Raw genomic sequence first — 21,548 nt, forward strand, 5'->3', positions numbered from 1 at the left:
GCGCAGTGCTCCCCCGAGGCAGAAGACAGCAGCTAAGTGCGGCGATGGAGGCGATGTCACCTGGATAATTGCAAAAACAACAGTTGATGGACAGAATGCAGAACAATATCATACATTCACCCCAGTACAGAGATCTGGGCCTAAATCTATCGGTTCTTTGCACTCCACACCACCCCAGTTCAGACATGGCCATATGCAAATCAGCCTTGACCCTGTGCCTCATGGGAACAGTCCAGCCCGAACTGCCAAGCCATGTCTTTCTTGGACCGGAATCAAGCATCCTTGGACCGGTTTCTGGCTATCATCCGTTTTCAGCCAGGATAGCTTGACGCCAGTGGTGTGGAGAGCATGGGACTCACGTCTGAGCATACCCATCCCACTCGGGGTGACAAATGCAAAAACAACAGTTGATGGACAGAATGCAGATCAATGTCATACATTCACCCCAGTACAGAGATCTGGGCCTAAATCCATCGTTTTTTTGCACTCCACACCACCCCAGTTCAGACATGGCCATATGCAAATCAGCCTTGACCCCGTGCCTCATGGAACAGTCCAGCCCGAACTGCCAAGCCATGTCTTTCCTGGGCCGGAATCAAGCATCCTAGGACCGGTTTCTGGCTGTCAGCAGTCTTCATTTGTCACCAGGATAATGGCGGATAATATTGCTTGGCCGGCAGAGCCCACTCAGAGTACGGCCATCTTGCAGCCGGCCAAGCCACGCCCCCATCCCGGAAATTCGAAATTTAATATTACCTGAGGCTCCAAAAACTCCTGCACTGATTATGCATATCAGTCCAAGACAGGGATAAGGGCAAGAAGCTCACTATGACACAGTCAGGATTGAGAAAGAAGTACTCTCCAGAGAGCAAAAGGGAGTAGCACCCAAGAGCTCAGCACAGTGAAACCTGGTCCTACACTGGAGTATATAATGCAGTTCAGTCGGCCCTTGGCTAGACTGTAGTCCTCCTACTTGAGGATGACCGAATGATTAAAGGTTGTAGTCAGTGGGTGTCTCATTGATGTGGATTGGAGGATCCACATTGCCCCTAGTAGGGATGAGGGCCGAATTATGTGAATCTAAAGCAAGTTTAAGTCAGAGGCATAAGTAGCTCAGTGTGACTGATACACTCATGCTATGAATGAGGATACATTGCTTTCTTTGAGCTACATGATAGGGGTCATTTTGAGAACCCTGACAGGCAACCAGTGTTCCAGAGACAAATCTTCATGGACTGCAATGTTCTACAACCTCATGGTTGCGTAAACCTTCTGGTACTGAAATTCACTGAGACAGATAACTTGTTTAACTATTAGGTCACTTGTTTACCTGTGAAAACAGGATGGAGAGATGGAGCACTGTACTGCCTTTCCAGGTTAAAGCCGGTGACTGTTTAGGGTCTAAATACTTAGTCGATTGAATGAAGTCCTATCTCAAACATACACTTACAATCTCACCCTCTGCCCCAAAGATTTCACAATATAGAAATTAACCCGCTCTCATGTCAGAATCAGGTGTGCCTTCTTTATTACCAGTACAAAGATATACATGTACATTTCTGTACAATAATAGAAAACAAAATAAAAAGGTTTTATTTTAAAAGCAAGAATTTATGAAACATAGAAACATAAGTGCAGTGAAGTAAGGAACACATTTATGAGACAATTAGTGTTGCATCATTGTGCTTATACGAGCTAAGGCAATTGATTTGTCCGTTGGCACGATATCCTTCTGTGAAGGGACATAAAATCTGGCACCTGTAAGTAGTAAGCGGCTAGCCACTAAGTCTGTTTATCAATCTTTTCCTTAGAGAAAAAGATTTGTCTTTCAAGTTCTGGCCTCAACTGCCAGGGGCTACAGGGGAGTCCCTAATTGTGTAGCTTCTACAGTTTTCTTTGTATGTGCCTCGAGGAGGGAGCTTGACTTCCCTGGAAAGTGGCACAGATCACTGAATAAAAGAGGTTAGCCCATCCAGTTGAAGTTTAATATCAATACGGACCATGACCAGTAATGTTGCCCTACTGTCATTACCGGGGATTGGTTCCATTTTTTAAGTCTTCAATGCCTCAATACTTTGAAAAAGTTCACTTGAAGAGGTTTTGTAATATTGCACACCCATAGTGTGAGATCAGGTGGACTACGGCATTTCTTAATATAGTCATGTTCAGCCACAAACCCAAGAGTTTTGAAAGGATTTATAAGAATACATTATTGCAGTCATACAATTTATTTAGACTTATGTGCCTTTAGAGAGATTAATACATCCCTTGGACTTATTCTTGAAGATTGCTGAAGATAAAGGATGGTTATTTTGGAGACAGAAATCGAGATCCCTACCACCCAAATAAGGGGTAGGAACTGAAGAACGTTGGATTGTGCTCACACCTCACCTTTGACTGTATTCAAATTGCCTATTACACTTTTTGTGATCATTTTCTTTTGCCAGATCAGCTGCCAAACAAAGGATAAATGCAAAAAGAACAATTGATGGACAGAATGCAGAACAATGTCATACATTCACCCCAGTACAGAGATCTGGGCCTAAATCCATCTTTTTTTGCTCCCTATGCCATTCCAGTTTGAACCCAGCCACATGCAAATCAGTCTTGAGCCTGCACCCAATGGAAGCACTTCAGCCCGAACTGCCATGCTAGGTCCTCCCTGGACTGGAAACAAGCATCCTAGGACTGGTTTCGGGCTTTCAGCCCTTATCAGCCAGGAAAGCTTGACTCCAGTCGCATGGAGAGCACGGGACCCACGTCTGGGCATACCCGTCCCACTCGGGGAGACAAATGCAAAATGAACAATTGATGGACAGAATGCAGGACAATGTCATACATTCACCCCAGTACAAAGATCTGGGTCTAAATCCATAGTTTTTTTGCTCACCAAGCCATTCCAGTTTGGACTCAGCCATATGCAAATCATTCTTGACTCTGTGCCCAATGGGAACAGTCCAGCCCGAACTGCCATGCCAGGTCCTCCCTGGACTGGAACCAAGCATCCTAGGACTATTTTCTGGGTTTCACCCCTCATTAGCCAGGATAGCTTGACTCCAGTGGCATGGAGAGCACGGGTCCCATGTCTGGGCATACCCGTCCCACTCCGGTGACAAATGCAAAAAGAATAAATGATGGACAGAATGCAGAACAATGTCATACACTCACCCCAGTACAGCCAAACAAGGGATGGCAGGGGGACCTGACTCCGCTGGCCTAGAAACATGGTAACATGTAATGTTGGGTGTGGCGCCCACTGCATATTTTAGTTTTTTAGTATGAATCCCAAACATAGAACATTCAAACATAGAACACATGTGCCTTTCTGGGTGTCTGTGGCATTTTACATTTTTCCTACCTACTGCCTACTTGTGGGCAGTACGGGTGCCTGTAATGTTTCAGAAACGAAAGCATTCTTAGGGATTAACTTTGGAACGAGATTCGTAATTAACAAACCTTTAGTGTGAAGAAGTTGATTGTTCGTTTTACCCCTATGTGGAGTTTTTTTCCTCAAAAGTTGGAAACCGATGTTCGCTGTTGGCAGTTGATTTATTTTGATTAACGTTTATAAAAAAAACATGTAAAAGCATTTTTTTAAATAGTATCTGATTAGGGGGACAACTTCCAATGTGTTATTTTCATATGCCCCTGAGTAAGGGGTGAAATCCGGATAATTGCTTGCCAGTTTATACACTGGCTTTTAGATGCGGAAAAACATTACAGTACGCAATTTTGCAAAGGCTGACTTCATGCGTTATTTGCTCATCTGATATTAACAATTAACTGCAATTTATCAGGGGCGAGAGTAATTCGAACAATTATATGAGTGCTGTGAGCCTGCTGACCTTTTTGTTGTCAGCAAAGGCCAGCCAGCATGTATTCAGCAGGGATTTCAATGTTGTTACATTTTTTACTATAATTCTCATTTACGAGGTAATTCTCGATTTGCAAATACTTCAATGACCAATGCAATTCAACCCTGTCTAGATTATCCAAGACTAACACAAGGAGATGATGGATGGAGCGCTGAAACTTTTCAGACACTCCACCCCTGTCACAGACCTGGGTTGAATCCATCATAGTTATTTAGCTCACTTCGCCACCCCATTTCAGACCCAGCCATATGCAAATCAGTCTTGACCCTGTGCCTCATGGGAACAGTCCAGCCCGAACTGCCAAGCCAGGTCTTCCCTGGACCCGAAACAAGCATCCTGGGACAAGTTTCGGGTTAATGCCCCTCATCAGCTAGGCTAGCTTGAATCCAGTGGCAAAATGGGCAAGGGACCCACATCTGGGCATACCCTGCCAACTTAGGGCGAACAAACCAAACACAAGGAGATGATGGACGGAAAGCTGAAACGTATTTGTGAACAAAGGCCAGCATTTCTTCAGCAGTGATTTCAATGTCGTTATATTTTTTACTATAATTCTCTTCCACAAGGTAATTCTGGATTTGCAAATACTTCAATGACCCAATGTCATTCAACCCTGTCTAGATTATCCAAGATGTCTACTAGTCAACGATGTGTGAAATTACTGGGTTTTCCAAGGAGACAGATGTGCACCTGATACAGCACATAGTTCATGAAAGAGCCATTCCTACCAAAGGGAGGCTTGTCAGTGAATAGTTCTAGAACTGGAGCTAAATCTTAATGCGGGGCCTTCTTAATACCTTTTTCGCTTTGCCCAGGTGCAATAAGCAGCATTTGTTTATAAATATTAAAAAGTGTGCTTTAGGCAAGGAGAAAACAATGTCTGGCTACATAAGAGGTCTCATTATTAATGAAGATGGAAGGTTTGCTTGCAATTAAAAATTGTATAAATAAAGGTTGAAGGATAGAAGGACCCTGGAAAGTGAGGGGACCCGGGTTTTAATTCCCACAGCCACTCCCCGCACCGTCACCGTGACGGCCCTGGCCAGAGAATGCTAGAGACACCGTGAGCTTCCCACTGATGCTCGTGACACAAAATGTCTGCCACCCGCAGTCCCCACAAGCTCGCAATCTCTTAACATGCTGGCCTCTCCTCCTGCCTTCACGTCAGTATTCTGTGTACCCGTTCTTTTCATGACAGGATTACCATTTACTGAAAACGGCACCAGACTTCAAATCCATCAGAAATTGAAAGACCGAGAGCTTTGTTCCAAAATCGCTGGAAACTGCATTATTTACCATAGAGCCATAAATCTCTGTTTCTCTCCGCGTGCTGGCAGGAACACTCCCGAGTAATATGTTTTTCCGCTTGGCATTCCCACTCAGAAATTGGATCTGTGTACACAGTCTTATTAAGCCTGTCACTTTCCTGTACAAAAGCCAAAGGCCGCGTTCTCATTACACAGAACAATCATCCGGGACTTCCGTCCCTGGGGTGTCTACACAGGACTGTTTGAGGCGAGTGGAAGGTTCTGCATAAGGTGAAGCACGGATGAAAGACCTAATTTTTCTGAGAATGTCATTTCGTGCCATAACGCTCATTGTTTTCCTTACCTCCCCCGTTGAGCCATCTAGTTTGTTAAGCGGCCCTTATTCTTTTTTGGAAGAGAGTAGGTTTTTAATAGATGTCAGCACAGAGCCTTTATTAATCCTTTTGACGGATGTTTCATTAACATGATGGTTAATTTCATTTAATATGACCGCTGGCAGGGATCATTGTAAAAAAATGACCTTGTGTCTTCACATTTAATTATTTTAAAATATTATATAGTGCTACGCTCTCCCGAGAGGTTGCCAGTGAGCTGTACAGATTACAAAACAGATCTGGATCTTTAAAATACGCAGAAGAATGCAGACCTTCTCTAAACATATAAGAAACAATGCACTATGAGAGGAAGTGTTGACATCTCCCTATGGGTAGATTAGAGGCTATATCCAGAGCAGGGGTAGGTCTGACATAAGAACGTAAATATGGATCAGGTGCGGAGGCTGAGGGAAGATAGGATTGGGGTAAAGAATGTTATGTTTTGTTATACAGACTTGTAGAGCGCACAGCTGCCCCGGCAAAGGGGCGTCCCGGCGCTGAGCAAGTTATACTTGCTGAGGAGAATGTGACCCTTAGGAGGTGTTCTGTTTTGAATCCTGCCACCTTGATGCAGTAGCCAAACACACTTGATGATGATTGTGCAGACCATAATTGTCTTGATGTGACTGAGCTTTGCACCAAGCTGAGACCTGGCATTGTTGATGAAACATTGTCTGACTAAGATGAGATTTTCTTTGTTGATGGTTCATGCTTAAGAGACAGTGTTGGTCAGTTGAGAGCAGCATTTGCTGTATGTACCATTACAGGAGTAGTTGAAGCTGCATGCCTGTAGGGAGTATACTCCGCTCAGATGGCTGAGATCATTGCTTTGACTCATGCCTGCTGAGCAGCAGACCAAATCCGAATTACCATTTACACTGACAGCCAGTATGGGTTTGGTGTGGTTCATGACTTCGGACAGCTATGATCCCAGAGAGGTTACATGAATTTGTCTGGATCACCCATTAGAAACAGGGAGTTTGTGAGGTTGCTCCTAGAGATACCAAGGCAATTGCAGTTGTTAAGTGCATGGCTCATGGAAAGGGGACAGATTGTGTGTCACTTGGGAATGTCACTTGGGAATAGCTATGCGGACGAAGTTGCAAGTTTCTGTGTCGAACAAGGTTGTTCATTCACTGAAAGTCATGTAGAGGGCAGCCAAGAAAGAACCGAGTTCAACATGATGTTGGCCATGGCAGATACTTGGGATGAGCTCAAGTGCTTGCAGGATCAAGTTTCAGACCAGGAGAAGAATGTGTGGATCAATGCAGGCTGCGTGAAAGGGGATGTGGACATTTGGGTCTCAAGTGACGGAAGAGCAGTATTGCCAGATGAGTTGTTGAGCCCGATGGCAAGACAGATTCATGGTGCGGTACATCTGGGAAGAGATGCGATGGTGCAAGATTCTGGCCGGTTCAAACCCCGCAATGACCATCTTCTCCCTGCTCAATAATATGAAGAGTGCAGGCGCCTCTAGAGCCTCTCCTATAGCCTCCAACTGCCAGTGTAAGGTATTAGAGCAGCACTTTGTGAATAAAGTTGAGCAGATTTAACGCGGCCTCTCTAAGGCGACCCGTCCTATTGAGAAAGTGGTGCTTGGAGGGGTGGACATCTTGGAGGGCAACTGTTTATCATCTTTTCCATTGTTGACGCCCCCGGAATTTGAGGTCTTGTGCCATAAAATCAAGTCAGGCTCCCCAGCTGACCCCATGTCATCTGCCCACTTTCGCCAGTTCCACTCATTGATCGCTCCTGTGAGCCTAGAATTGGCCAATTTGTCTTTGAGGGCAGCCTCTGTTCCTAGGGCGTGGAAGCACGCTAAAGTCATTCCTCTGATGAAAAAATCTTCTCTTTATCCGGAAGATCCTGGCAATTATCGCCCTATTTAACAGCTGCCGTTTTTGGCTAAGCTGGTGGAAGCACATGTGAACTCCACTCTATCCAAATTCATCGAACAGCGTAACATTTTTGACTCCTCACAGCATGGTTTTCGACCACTGCACAGCACCGAATCAGCGCTACTGGCAGTATCGGAATCCATTCGGAGCAGGTTGGATGTAGGAGATTCTGCGGCCTTGGTCTTGCTGGACCTAAGCGCCGTTTTTGATACGGAGTCTCATGTGATTCTTCTCGAACCCCTCCAGGAAGTTGGGATTAGGGATGGGGCCTTGGATTGGATACGATCATTTTTAGAGGAACGGTCCTTCCAGGTCTCAGGACCACCTTTCTGTTCCCAGGAATGTGCCCTGCGCCAAGGGGTACCCCAGGGCTCTATCTTAAGCCCACTTTTGTTCAATCTTTATGTGAGACCCCTGGCAGAAGTAGCAAAAGGCAGGGGGCTGTCCTTGGTGTTGTATGCCGACGATACCAAGTTGGTAATTGCCTTTTCTAACAATTGCTGTGCCAACTTGGAGAAGTTCAAGGAGGATCTGCTGGTCATCTCAGATTGGATGATGGCAAACTGTTTACAGTTAAATGCCAGTAAATCTGAGATTTTACTGTTTGGCAAGGATCGGGAGTTATGGTCTGAGCATTGGTGGCCAGGCCGCCTCAAACCCGCCCCGTTACCCAAAGAAGCTGTGAAGAACTTGGGCATGTAGTTTGACAATGGACTGACATTTGAGAAGCAGACAAAAGCTGTTGCCGCTGTCTGTTTCGGGCTCTTGCGAAGGTTGAGACCCTTGCTTGGCTTTTTCCCTCCTAGAGTTTGTCAGACTATTGTTCAGGCGTTCATTCTCTCCAGGCTAGACTATGGTAACTCTCTATACCTGGGCGCTAATAAAGCCATCATTAAACGCCTGCAGAGGGTCCAGAATGCGGCAGCGTGCCTTCTGGTGGCCCTACCCAGATCTTGCTTGGTGGCGCATGTGCTTCCCAAGCTTCATTGGCTGCCCATTGAAAAGCGCATTTTAAGGTATTGTGCATTTCTTATACGATTTTATCGCACCAAGCCCCTCTTGGTCTATCTTGCCTGTTGATGCCCTATGTACCTGGGCGTGCATTGAGATCTGCCAACCTTGCGCTTGTTTGTGCTCCTCGAGTCCGGAGGGCGAGGGCAGGGGGCTGCTCCTTTCGCTTTTTAGCGGTTTTATCTCTGGAACTCTCTCCCGGCTCACATTAGAGCTATTCCTAATCTCTTGGCATTCTGTAAAACCATAAAAACCTGGTTATTCCCTTTATCCGATGTTTAATCAATAAGTTGGTTTTTCATGCCCCTGTCTTTGGTTTCTGGTTGCGCTGGGACGCCTCGTTGCTGAGGCAGCCATGCGCATTACAAATCCTAAATAAATAAACAAATAAAGTGTTCCGACAAACCTGGTACAATCCGCGATTTCATGCAGTGGCAGAAGCTGTGTGTCAGAGGTGTGTTACATGTCAACAAATGAATGCTGGAAAGAAAACTGTGGTTACAATGAGTCACATTGGGAGGTCCGGGGGACCTTTTAACAGGATGCAGTTGGATTTCATTGAGATGCCTTGGTGTAACGGGCTGAGGTACGTCTTGGTTGTGGTGTGCGTGTTCTCAAGGTGGGTGGAGTCTTACCCTACACGTAGGTGTGACACACTCACTGTAGCAAAGCTGTTGTTGAGGGAACTAATTCCTAGGTTTGGGATTCCGACATCTTTGGAATCGGACATAGGAACGCACTTACATAGCGAAATCATGAAGATGCTTTGCACAGCATTGCAGGTTGATCAGAGGCTCCATTGTAGTTATCGTCAAGAGGCTTCTGGGATAGTGGAGCAGATCAATGGGACTTTGAAAGCTCGAATGGCAAAAATGTGTTCATCCACGTCTCTGAAATGGCCTGATGCTTTGCTTTTGGTGTTGATGAGTATGCGCAGTACCCCAGACAGGAGAACAGGTCTTTCACCTCATGAAGTGCTGATGAGGATGGCTATGAGGTTACAAAAAGTTCCATTAACAGCTTTGATAAGCATCACTGATGATCTGATCCTTGATTATTGCAAGGGACTAGCTGATGTCATCCGTTCTGTGTCCCATTAGGTGCAGGCTGCTGTGGTTACGGCTTCAAGTGATCTCTGTCACGACCTAAGTCCGGGGGACTGGGTGCTGGTTCGGAAGCACGTGAGAAAGAGCTGCTTGGATGTTCGCTGGAGAGGCCCATATCGGTTGTCCTGGTGACGAACACTGCAGTAAAGTGTGGAGGATTGCCGAATTGGGTGCATGCTTCTCACACCCATCCAGTTTCAGCACCCTTGGAAGAAACAGCTCCTCTCCCTAATGAAAATCCAGCTGAAGTGGAAGGGCCACTGGAGGGGACAAGCCAAGCTGTGAGAGTGTCTGAAGAACCTGGTTGTTCATTAGACCGAGCTGAGGAGGGTCACGACAACAGCGACACTGAAACCGCCTCCGAAAGGGGAAGTTACTGTGAAAATGGTCCAGAGTCAGACTTAGCTGAGGAAAGTTGTGAGCAGGGTGAGCAAAGAGAAAGCAAGAGAACAAGCAGAGCAGAAGAGCAGTGGCCAGAGAGACAGAGGCGACTGAACTTGAGACTGGTCTCCGAGAGGGATCTTGCTCCCGTGTCTGAAGAGTCCGAGTCAGGCGAAGAAGAGCAATCTTGTGGAGGTCTGAGGAGATCAAGACGAAAGAGAGTGCCTTGCCGAAGTACGCAACTCCAGAGTGGTCATACCTGTGACTGATGCCAGGAGTGCTGAGATCGGGGAGGTTGAGGGCAGTGACAGTGGTTAGTACCAGCCCTAACGTGAAGTTGGATGTGATGTTGTTAGTACCAGGACTTGAAATTGAAGGAGTGCTAACCAGCACAGTTCCGAATCCTTGATTCTGAGCAGAATTCTTGAATAGACTGATATTCCCTACCTTTGGAACTGAGATACCATCTCGTGAATCTATTGTTCTTCTTCTTGAACTTTTGCAGCATGTTCTAGAAGCTGTTGGTGCAAATCTTATTTTGGATTAAAGAGACTTTCTTGTAAATAAGCTGAATTAGATAACCTAGGTCCGAGTGGAAGAAGAAGAAATTTAGGGACTTTCCACAGAGGACGGAGAAGGGTTAAGGTTGCCTTTTGATTGCTGTAAATAAGGAACTGAAACAAAAAGTGGACTTCCAGCTTTCCGAGGTGTGGTTCGAGTTGGTTCAAGCAATTGAAGAAGGAGAAAAGAGACTTTTGAGCGTTTATTGCTGAACCAAGAAGCTGAAAATATTTCTGAGCTCATGGAGGCTGGAAACCCAAATCGTAGGGCTAGTGCATAGCAGGCACACTTATAGGAGGAGTGATACTCTTCATAATTCTAGTAGTGGTAGTTTCGTATTTAGCGCCACATGAGCAGGCAGTGGAGGTAGAGGGAACACCTACACCTACTACTCCTAGCAAGAAAGAGGTCAAAATAGGAGACAAAAGAGTTTTGCTACTAGAGGAGAGTCATAGGTTACAAGCAGATCTGTCTAGAGGTGACTTTAAGCTTAAAGCGTATGCAAAGTTGTTGTATGAGTATATTGATGCAATGGATGCGAAAGATTGTTATGTGTGTATGCAGTTGCCAGCTTCAGTGGATGAGGGTATTAGATACCATCATCTCCCATTGACAAATGGTATTACATGTGGTTTGCTGCTTAACATTTTCTATGGACAAAATCATTTTGAGTATTTCTTTTTGAATAATGATGCAGTTGTTCCTGAAGTGCCAGCTTATAAGCATTTGAATAAGTATGATTACTACAATCAGAGGAAAGACTTAGAACCTATTTCATTCCGACTCAAGAGTTGGATACTGCTTATGTTCATCGCCATAATCTGACGTGCTTGTTGTCAGATGTAGAAAATAAATTTATAGATAAAGTAGAAGATAGATACAGGAAACAAAAGCAGTTGCGAGATTCAGGACAGGGTAGAGTAGATTGGACAGATGAAGAGAAGTTGCACAAGTCGAAAGGGAGTTATGGTCCGATAGCTTTAGATGAATTGCAGAAGGGGAAGTTGTGCATAAGTAGACCACAGACCTATTATGAGAATGTCAATGTGGGGCAGACCACATGTGAGCATACCTTTACATTGGAGTATTACGCAAAGGACTTTTTGCAAAGTGTAGTGTAGATAATTCCAACTGTGTATTTTGTTTGTGGGAGGAATGCCTATGTGCGATTGCCTGAGAAATGGTATGGTACATGTTATTGAGCGATCATTTTCCCCAAGATTTATCATACAGAAGATTTGGAGCTCTTAGAAGGAGGACAGCATGTAAGAGTGAAGCGAGGTGAAAGTGCAGCAGCTGTGGTTGGAGATATTTTTGGAGCAATGATATCAACCTTGGGAGTGATTTTGAATGATGTGAAGATTAGAAGGTTGGCGACTGTTGTGGATGAATTGCAGATGAATACACCTAAATCGTTGGTGTTGATTGAAGGAGAGATGTTATCGATAAGGACAATGGTTTTGCAAAATCGTCTTCCTTTAGACGTCCTTCTGGCAAAAGAGGGAGGAGTCTGTAAACTTTTGAAGGTCCAAGAGTGATGTACTCATATACCAGATAACAGCAAAGATCTGGATAAATATATAAGTAACATCACTGCAATTCACTATGAGATTGAGGATTTGACTGAAGAAACTGTGTGGGAAAAAGTTGGTAAGGGTTTTGGCAAAGTGGTGAGTTGGCTTGCAAACCTTGGAAAAGGGTTAGTTGGCTATGTTTTGAAACCCCTTATCATAGTTGTGGCATGTGTTATTGGATTGTGGGGTTTGATAAAAGCTTACAAGTGGTATAAGTCTAGCCGATTGGAGCGATCACTGAAAGTGCAAGAGAGACGAATGGAGAGACTGCATGACTGTAAATATCGTAACCTTAAGAACATGGAAATGCTCAGGAGAGGAAGAGTGGCAACAAGTTCTGTTTAAGTCGGTACTTTCCCCAAGGATGGTGTAGTTTGTGATGACACAGGTCATCAAAGGGGGGGACTGATAGAGCGCCATGTTATTTTGAAAATTGTAGGGGTGCACTATAACCCCCCGTAGTCAGCACCCGCTTATTCAGAGGACTGTATTAACGTGTGTTTCTTAGAAATGTAGAACTAATCGAGTGTATTGCAAAATGTAGAAGAGTGCTCATATCATTTGAAGACTAATGTAGTGCTTTAATCGAGAATATGCTTTAAGTAACGTAGAAATTATTGCTTCATGTGTAAAATGTTGTATTAGGTTGAACGTGCCATATTAAAGTTGCACGTGTAGGTTGCTACTGAAGAGAAAATGATGTTCTAACATGAGAAGGAATAATGTTTTAGAAATGCTATGAAATAATGCTTTTAGAATGGTTTTAAATGTAATGCTTATGTTATAGTATTAGGAATGCATTTAAAAGTATGAAGGCCTGAGACATGAAAATGCCAGCAGAGGCCTAACTGTATTTTCTTAGCTTAGGTAACATGAAGATTTGAAATATGTAATTCTTTCCTTGGGAAAGGCTCCTTTTCGCAGTAGAATTTGAATTGTAACTTAGAGGGTGTGCAAGATTGTTTCTCATGCGTTTCTGTTGCAGGTGCAAGGACGTGAAGCTTGTTAGGTAGAATGATCCATTGTTTAGGAGTTAGGCTGATAGGAGTGAAAACGAAGGAAGTGGATCGGAATGCAGAGATGCAACATTTGGCTGAGAAGGTGCCTGGGACCCAAGGAAACAGCAACGGTTTTTGCACAAGGATGGAGTCTTGATGGAAAACTCCAGAAGCAGACACCTGCCTAGAGGGGGTGTGACTAAGGCGTGTCTACTGTTTTGGGATTTTGTATTAGGGAAAGTGCCCCGAGGGAGGAGAGTCAGTCTAAGGCAGTCCAGCTGGAGATGCAGTTAGAGTAGAGGTCTTAGTGGGAACTAGGTAGGAGAAAGGAAGGAGCATCTTAGAACGAGCTCAGTAGCCTAGGCTACTCACCTGGAAAAGTGAATATGCTACTTAGGGAGCCTTCACAGCTGCCACCTTTTTCTCTTGCCTGGGAGGTATGTTATGTAGGGATGTCACCTTAGAGTTAGTGTAGCGACAGACTAATCTTTTCTTTCCCTTTGGAGCAGATCCAGTCGAGACTTCAAGACTTCAAGTGGGAACAATTACTGCTTGCCTAATGCTTCTTGAACTTACTTTACTTTTTATTTTGAGCCGGCTGAGACTCTTGCGTAGGATTATGTTTGTATTAGTGCCAGTTTATTTTCTAAACCTCTTGCTGAGGTGCTTGTACGTTCAGTGATTTTTGGCTTTGTAATAAATCTTTAAACTTTACTTCATAGTCGGTGGTCCTTTGGATTGAGATGTATTTGATCCTTTGAAAATTGTCATAAGTGTGAAATTAGGGAACTACCCTTTACACTTAGCAGAAAAAAAGGTTCAGTCGGCTAGGTCATTCCAAGGATTGTTAAGGTAAAAATCTATATGAGAATCCCAGCTTCATCCCATTCCTATGTCGTATTTATGTTGGTTAGCGGGTGAGGTCATGATTGGTGGGACAGTTAGGCTCCATGTAAGGCCCCCTTTTAGACCAAAGTAACAGCGGATTCAGTGGACCCCCCATAGGGTGCTAGCAGCAAGTTGAGAGAAGGCTGCAGTGGTGCGGGCAGGTGGGTGGTTTTTGACATGCAGCACTTACCTCACACCCACCCGTGCTGGTGCAGTGGGCACAAGCTAGCACATGCCCTTGGGAGGAGGAAGAGGGAAGTAGCCTAGTTGGCAGATGGGCCCCCTGCGCAGGCACTCCCGGTATGGGAGATTGGTGGGTGGGGATCCCCCCAAAAGGAGGGACCCATTCATGTCCAATATGATATTGGACAAGAGGTTCTAAGAGGAGGGGTCCCGGAACCATTCATGATCTCACTTGGGGAAAATGCTTGTGATGGATTCACAGGAACAATCTTATTTATGGTTAGGTAACTCCCATGTATTCGCAACTCTTTTAAGGCTAGGGCATAACCGCGTAAGAAAGTGTAAACGTATGGGTTACTGTGCATAAAATATGACTGTTTTCCTGATTATATGTTTTAATAAATATGGCCAGGGACTTACAACCCCTGACCCAAATAACTTGATTTTGTATCCATGGTCTCTTAGAAGGGGTTTGAAGGTGGGTGGGACTTCAGGGATTGGTTTTCCTCAAGGGACACTGGCATCTACCTGCCCATATTGGAGCCAGAAACAAGTCTAATCACCAATTCACAAAGAGCCTCCCTACTGGTGGCGGGATCCCCCTGCACCCGTGGCGGGATCCCCACAATGACAAATTGCAGTGCGGAGATCTGCCACGGGTGCGGAGGCTCTATGTGAATTAGGCCCTGAGTGTGGTAGAGCCTAGCGGTTTCCAAGGAATTCTTTGGAGCTTCACCGAGTAGCGTGTTTCTATAGTCCCTTTAGATTCCACAATTGTTTGAACTACAGAGTGGAAGACTATCCGTGTTGACAGTCGGTTGTTTTTTTGTTAGCAAAAAAGGCAACTAAGATTGTTTCTTTAGTGTTTTTAATGTGTGCCTTCACGGAGAAGTGATTATCTTGTGCGTGTCACGTTAGAGGCAATCTCACAGACAAACTAACTCTACAGAAGTCCACCCACTAGACTGCGTAACATTGCAGGTAGGCTCATCAGGGGCTTTGAGGGACACTGCCACAACACAGTACTAGGCTTTTGGGCAACAGGAAAACATGCTGACATCCAAAACTTTAGTTAAGCCCTTTTTGGATTTTTTAGAAGTCAATAAAGAGTCAAAAACCTTTTCATGGGAGCAAAGTCATCACAGCTTTAGTATTCTGCACCGTGTTTAAAATATAACCTTCATATTGAATGCCTCAGACACAAACTTGGTTGGGGTCATCAGGTGTTTTTTTTGTCTATATCTCGCTTCTCTGAATCCAACCCTTTACTCCTTGCACTCTAACTGGGACAGTTAAAAACAACATTGGCTTCCCTGCCTTCCATTTTGTTTCAGTATTGGAATCAATCAAGCCAGAAGGATTCTGCCTGGCCTCTCATCCATCTGTTGACTTCCATTTCTTTAGTTAGGACATTTAGGAATGAGAGTACTTAAAGTTCTAACATGAATGACAAAACATTTGAGAAATGGCATTTGAGTAGTTCTTCTCACAAAAACAGTTACTTGAAGCAGCACCTACATACTAGATGTCTGAACCCCTCCTACCTCACTCAGAGGCACTGAGTTTAATGGGAGTGCCAGGGTGGCTTCCGGCATGCGAGCCACGTCATGTGAAAGTAGCCATCTCCTTATATTGCAGTTCATGTTTGTGGTAAGGGCATCTGTTTCTTTTGACAGATGTCTTTCTCAAAGTAGACACTCTCTGACTTTGCCAACCTGGCGGTGTTGGGGGCATAATTTGATACTCCACTTTACATCACGCCACATTCAGCTCTTACCTGTAAATGGGGTCTTGCATCACCAGCATCTTGCTCTCATCCCAAGCCCACTCTTTTTTCTGCAACGAAAGAAGCTGTAATTTATTTAAAGAGCAATAAAATAAGCCTGCCAAGCTCTAAGTAATTTTTTACAGATGTGAAAATGCACAATGCGGATGTTAAAAATGCATTTTTGGTGCAATAACGTTTCATGGATATCAGAAGCGACAGCAAATACGACCCAGAGGAAAAATAACAGCAATGTTTGTGATTGATGTCCCCATGCACACGCTCTCTGTGGAGCACTGCTCTTTTGACTAGCTCAGTAGGCGGAATTTATTATTTTTCAACTTATTCCATACTTGTTGCTTGCGTTCAAGGAATAACAACAATTGCATTTACCCCAGCCTTGTAGTTCAGTAATGCTATTAAATGCATGTGTTTATCTTGCCAGAAATATTCCAAATCCCTCGACCACCACAATAAGGCAAGATAGACTTGTACCTGGTGCCAAGGGCAATTTACATCTGCGACTCGACAATTGAGAGGAAGGCAACGATGTTGAGGTAGTGCTCATTCCTTCCATTGGTTGGACTGCTTCCCGTTATTGATTCTTTTTTCTCCCTTCTAAAGACCTCCTTCTCCCCCTCCCTCTTTCTTCCTGCATCCCCACTTGTCCCCTCCCCAACTGTACCTCACCAGCCATTGGTTGTAGGTGAGTGGATGTGTTATTTTTTAAATGAAATAAAACAGATTGTAACCATAAACTGAAGGTGTTATTTTACCCACCTTAGTAATACTTTCTCTCCTGGAATCACTCAAGGCTGTTTACTTTGCAGTTAAAAATCGTCGAAGGCCAAAGGAGCTACCTTTGCCCGAAAGACTATGGCGCTTGGCGATGGTCCTTGCCCAAGTGCGTGAAGGGATGTTTTTTTACCAGAACTCAACCACTGCTGCCACGTGTAACGGGTAGTTCAGATATGTGGAAGGAATGTCTTGTTAGGCTACTACTGAAAAGGAGTGATGTAATTTTATGTCCGGCTGGAAGCTAATCTCTTATCTTCTGTAACCCTCCCACCCAACTTCAGACTAGCCCCTTCAGGGTATTTATTTTAGGCATGAGATTATCATGCAGTAAAGCCCTTCTGCAGACTCCCCACTATTGCAATCATGAAAGCATCCTACACCCATAAAACAGATGTTGAAGGGAGTGCATCATCCTTTCTTATTGTAGGAATTAAGCCTTAAACCGGTCAGCTCACCACAACGAGATAGGAAGCCCAATAGCCCAAGCAGAGATTGTATCCCTGGAAACTACTTTCGATAAATGAATTCTCATTTACCAAGTTGCAATTTTAAGACTCAACATAAGTAAGTACAGTCATTAAAGTTTTCAGTCTCACTGCTCTTATCATGATGAGACTCGGGATAGCAGTGAGGTCGATGCTGCAGGTACAGGCAGTGCTTTAAATGGGAAAAAATAAGTGCAGGTACTCATCAATTTAGTCAGTGAAAGGGGGCGGGGCAATTGTGGGCGGAGCTTGTAGGTAGTCATTTAATGAGAGCCACATTTTATTGGTGCCAAGTGTGCTTGATAATATAGACATATTTTTGCTTTCTGTAGAGTATTTGTTTTTGTCCTCCCATGTGCAAAACAACACATTAACAATTTTGGTAATTTGATACCAGTGCAGGTTGTCTCTGAGCCTATTGTCATATGAAAAATAAAAGTAATTAATTTTCTCATTGCACACAACAACAGTTATTGTAGGCAATTTGACTAAGAAACATTAATAACGATAGGCCTGTTCCTTTGCACCGTGCATCTTTACATACTTTTCCTGTATGTTCCCTCCTCCACTTTTCACACAGTAAACATCAAAATGTAAGTTAAAGAACCAACCCAAAGGAAAGGGAACATTTTCAATCTGGTCTTCAGCACAATGCAGACTACAATACTGTCACAGACATCATCCATTATACAGCAGGCAGCCACTACGGTCAATCATTCATTCATTTCAAATCTTTATTTCGGCATTACGCCATAAAAGAACAGTTTAAACATTACGTTTCATTAAAAGTTACATGTCTATAACATAAGCACAATCACTTAAAAAAAAAAAAAAACATGGAAAATACATTCTATTTAACTGTGCAACAAAAGTTGAATAATCATGGAGCATGACAATAAAAACATATGAGACGGGAGGACACCTCAATAATTCTGTAAGCAAATTCAATTGTCTAAAGCAGTTAGTGCTACTATAAACAAATCAATTCCATAGATAGGACAATATGAATGGAGATTAGGAATTAAATTCACAACTGAAGGCCCATTTTTTTCCTACGGTAGCAAATGGCAAGTAAAAATCTACTCACACTAAATATAATCTGTTGTGAAGTATTAGTAGTCAAAATTCTCAGAGCCTGACCACAAGACCTCAAACCTAATAAAAGACATATCGGTTTGATCCATCTTTTCCTCTCATGGGCATAGATAGGACAAAAAAAGAGAATGTGCTGCACATTCTCAATTTGATTATGTTCACAAAGTGAACAAACTTTGTCCAATTCCTCGGCCGATGGGTCACGGTTCCTTGCCCAACATGACAAAGTTGCTTTCAATCGAAGATTTCCATATCTGAACTTTAGAAAAAGTGTCTTGGCAAGTGGAGGCTCTATCTCGTCCATAAAGGACTCATAAAGGGGTTCACCCTTAAAACTTAAAAATTTTGATACTAATGAACCGCTAGTACTGAGGTTTACAGCCATATTTGCTACATAGGACCAAAAAGCTTTTTTCAGGACTACTTTGGGATTTGGTGGAAGCTGCTCAGGATGCTCCCAAAAGTGTTTCAGGCCTATAAAATTTAGCCAAGTCCTAACGTGTGTTAGCCAAAGTATTTTTTTGTTACTATCCAACCCCATGATCTCCATCAGCCCTTCTCTATATACCTGAAGCTCAGGAACGTGCCACAATCTTACCCACAGCATAAGTGGTCTGATAAGAACATGATGGTCAGTTCTTTTAAAGTCGAGGTCCAATTGCAGGGGTACTAATGGGGTCCCTCTCGGAGCCCTAACCAAGCTACGCATAAAGTTGTTATCATGAATGCTAAAAGTCTCCTTGGAGCCTGGCCCCCACAGTTCAGCACCATATAACACTGAAGATTGAACCTTGAATTTAAAAAGTTCCATAACGGGACGTACCGCTTTGCTGGTGCTTAAGCTTTGCTCTCTAAGGATTGGTTTAACGTTCTGGGCAAATAACAATTTGCTTTTTTCCATTTGAGCTTTCCAGGTAAAGTTACAATCAAGCGTCACCCCTAAATATGAAAAGTGAGGCACTGATTCCAACTTTATCCCTTTCAAGGATAGACAACCCTTGTCTGGTTTGGTTGGATTAAGGGCCATGTATTTCGTTTTTTTTACATTTATCTCTAGCCCCTTTTGACAACAATAATCGTTAAAAGTATTCAATAAAATCTGCAAGCCATTTTTAGTTTGGGATATCAGAATAGTATCGTCAGCAAACAATAGAGATGCTACCCTTTCGCCATTCAATTTAGGTGCATCATTTTTACATTTGTCTAAGTAAGAGGGAATATCATTCACGAAGATAGAAAATAACGTGGGGGCCAGAACGCATCCCTGGCGAACTCCACGTTCGATTGGAATTTTCCGTGAAAGTTCGCCGTTTTGTCCCCATCTAATTCTCGCGAAGTTCCCATCATGTAATTTTATAATTTGAGCTACTATATTGTTTGGCATGCCCGCTGCACTCAGCGTCTTCCACAGAAGATCACGTGGCACCAAGTCGAAAGCTGCCCTTAAATCAACAAAGGCAACATACAAGTGGGCCTTCTTTATCATTACGTACTTCCAGTAGAGGCAGCAGAATCTAAAGCACTGATCTATTGTGCTGACTTTAGTTCTGAACCCGGCTTGAAATTTAGTTAAAAATGAATTTTCGTCCAACCAATTACTCACTCGTAATAAAATATGGCGTGAGTAAATTTTCTGAAGGATGTCCATTAAGCTTATTGGACGATAATTACAGGGGTCCTTCCTGTCTCCTTTTTTAAAAATTAAAACAATTTCAGCTCCTTTCCAACTTTCAGGAAATTCTAAACTTTGGGATAGTTTGTTGCATAGGTAGTTGATATATGGTGCCCATATTTTCAAGTCGTGCTTGTAAAGATCCCCAGGGATTTTATCCAAGCCTGGGGCTTTCCCATTTTTTACTTGGCTAATAGCCAACTCTGTTTCCCCCAAGGTAAAGACCAGCGGGTCCACTGGAAGTTCATGACTAACTACAGTAGATGCTGTATGGGGATCATCATATTTCGTATATAAATTGGTAAAGTGGGTTACCCAGGTTTGCTCGTCTAGGAATGTGTCTCTGATCACCCTTCCCACCTTGTTCCCATTTGCTATCAGCTTCCAGAATAATACAGTATCTCGCGATCTTGCAGCTGACAGTAATTCCGCCCACTTTGCTTCCTCCCACGCAATTTTTGAAGTCCTTTGGATAGTTTTGTAGTTGCTTTAAGCTATCTTAACATCCAGTTGCGATTTGGATTTAATAGCGATTAGCATTTCCCTCTTTGACTCTCTACACAGTCTGTCATACCAGGGCTTACTGTGAGACAAATTCTGAGTCTTCTGCTGGGGTTTTTTGGGCATTTTAGTTACCAATAATTTTAATTTTTTGAAAAACTCCAAATGTATGGACTGAAAGGAAGTTCTTGCTTCCTCCTCAGGAGTTAAGCTTAGATATGCAGCAAAGGTACCTGCAAAAAGTGAGTAAATTTCACTCAAAATATCACCATGATCCAAAATAAATGGCCATTTTAGCGATCTCCTGTTGTTACTGATGTGAATATCAATACCATCCCTAACACCCCCCTCAAAGCAGGTAGGAGAGGAGGGGTCGCTAAAAAGTGCAGCGTTTAGTGACAAGTTTAGTGGAAAGTGGTCACTTTCAGCCCTCTCCATTAATTCAAGATCTATGAGATACGACCAAAGAGGGATAGAAACTATTACAAAGTCCAAGATGCTTCTGTATGTATTCCTCCTAAAGGTTGGTTTTTTTGGGGTGTCGGACGGTAACCGGCCATTACAGGCCCTAAGGTGATGCTCTGTACATAATTTGATCAGTTGCAGAGCCAGAATGGAACATTTCACGGATTTGTTACTCCCGAGGAGGGGGATTTTGTTTGCCTGATCTTCCTCCTCAAAAATCTCACTTATGCCCGACACTGGTTCATAGTCACAATTTAGATCCCCAGCCAAGATGATAAGATCCTCCCCAGGATTCAACCCCCTCAAGAAGTAATCCAGTTTAGAAACAATAAGGGATTCCTTTGATGACGGTGTTGGCCTATTATAAATGTTTATTAGGACTAATTTCTTCCCATTGGAGGTAGTTATTTTTAATGCTAGGATATCTACCGAATTTGTGTCTATCACCTCTATGTCAACCCTGAGATTGATCCTTGCCCAGATCAGAAGACCCCCGGACGGCCTACCACTCTTGGATGGGACTGCTCCAATACCAAAAGTCTTGTAGCCCACCCTGTGAGGAATATCGATTGCCCAGGTCTCCTGGAGTAGACAAAAATCAAAGGATTCCACAAAAGCAGCCCAGTCTTGATCCCTCAGTTTGCTGGCAA

General features: G+C 43.6%; 1 protein-coding gene across 3 annotated transcripts in view; it reads right to left on the reverse strand.

Annotated features, from left to right (window-relative positions):
* The window catches only part of NOS1AP (nitric oxide synthase 1 adaptor protein), a 1,090,707-nt gene that overhangs the window by 448,651 nt on the left and 620,508 nt on the right, over positions 1-21,548 (reverse strand). For 2 of the 3 annotated variants that reach the window (XM_086955405.1, XM_086955412.1), the window contains exon 4: positions 15,895-15,953. In XM_086955405.1, the coding sequence (XP_086811531.1) occupies positions 15,895-15,953 (59 nt within the window). Of the gene's footprint in view, positions 1-15,894; positions 15,969-21,548 lie in introns of all 3 variants that reach the window. The other variant, XM_086955396.1, reaches the window with a different exon arrangement.

Source organism: Lissotriton vulgaris, chromosome 1_1, assembly GCF_964263255.1.
Source record: "Lissotriton vulgaris chromosome 1_1, aLisVul1.2, whole genome shotgun sequence".
Classification (NCBI taxonomy): Eukaryota; Metazoa; Chordata; class Amphibia; order Caudata; family Salamandridae; genus Lissotriton; species Lissotriton vulgaris.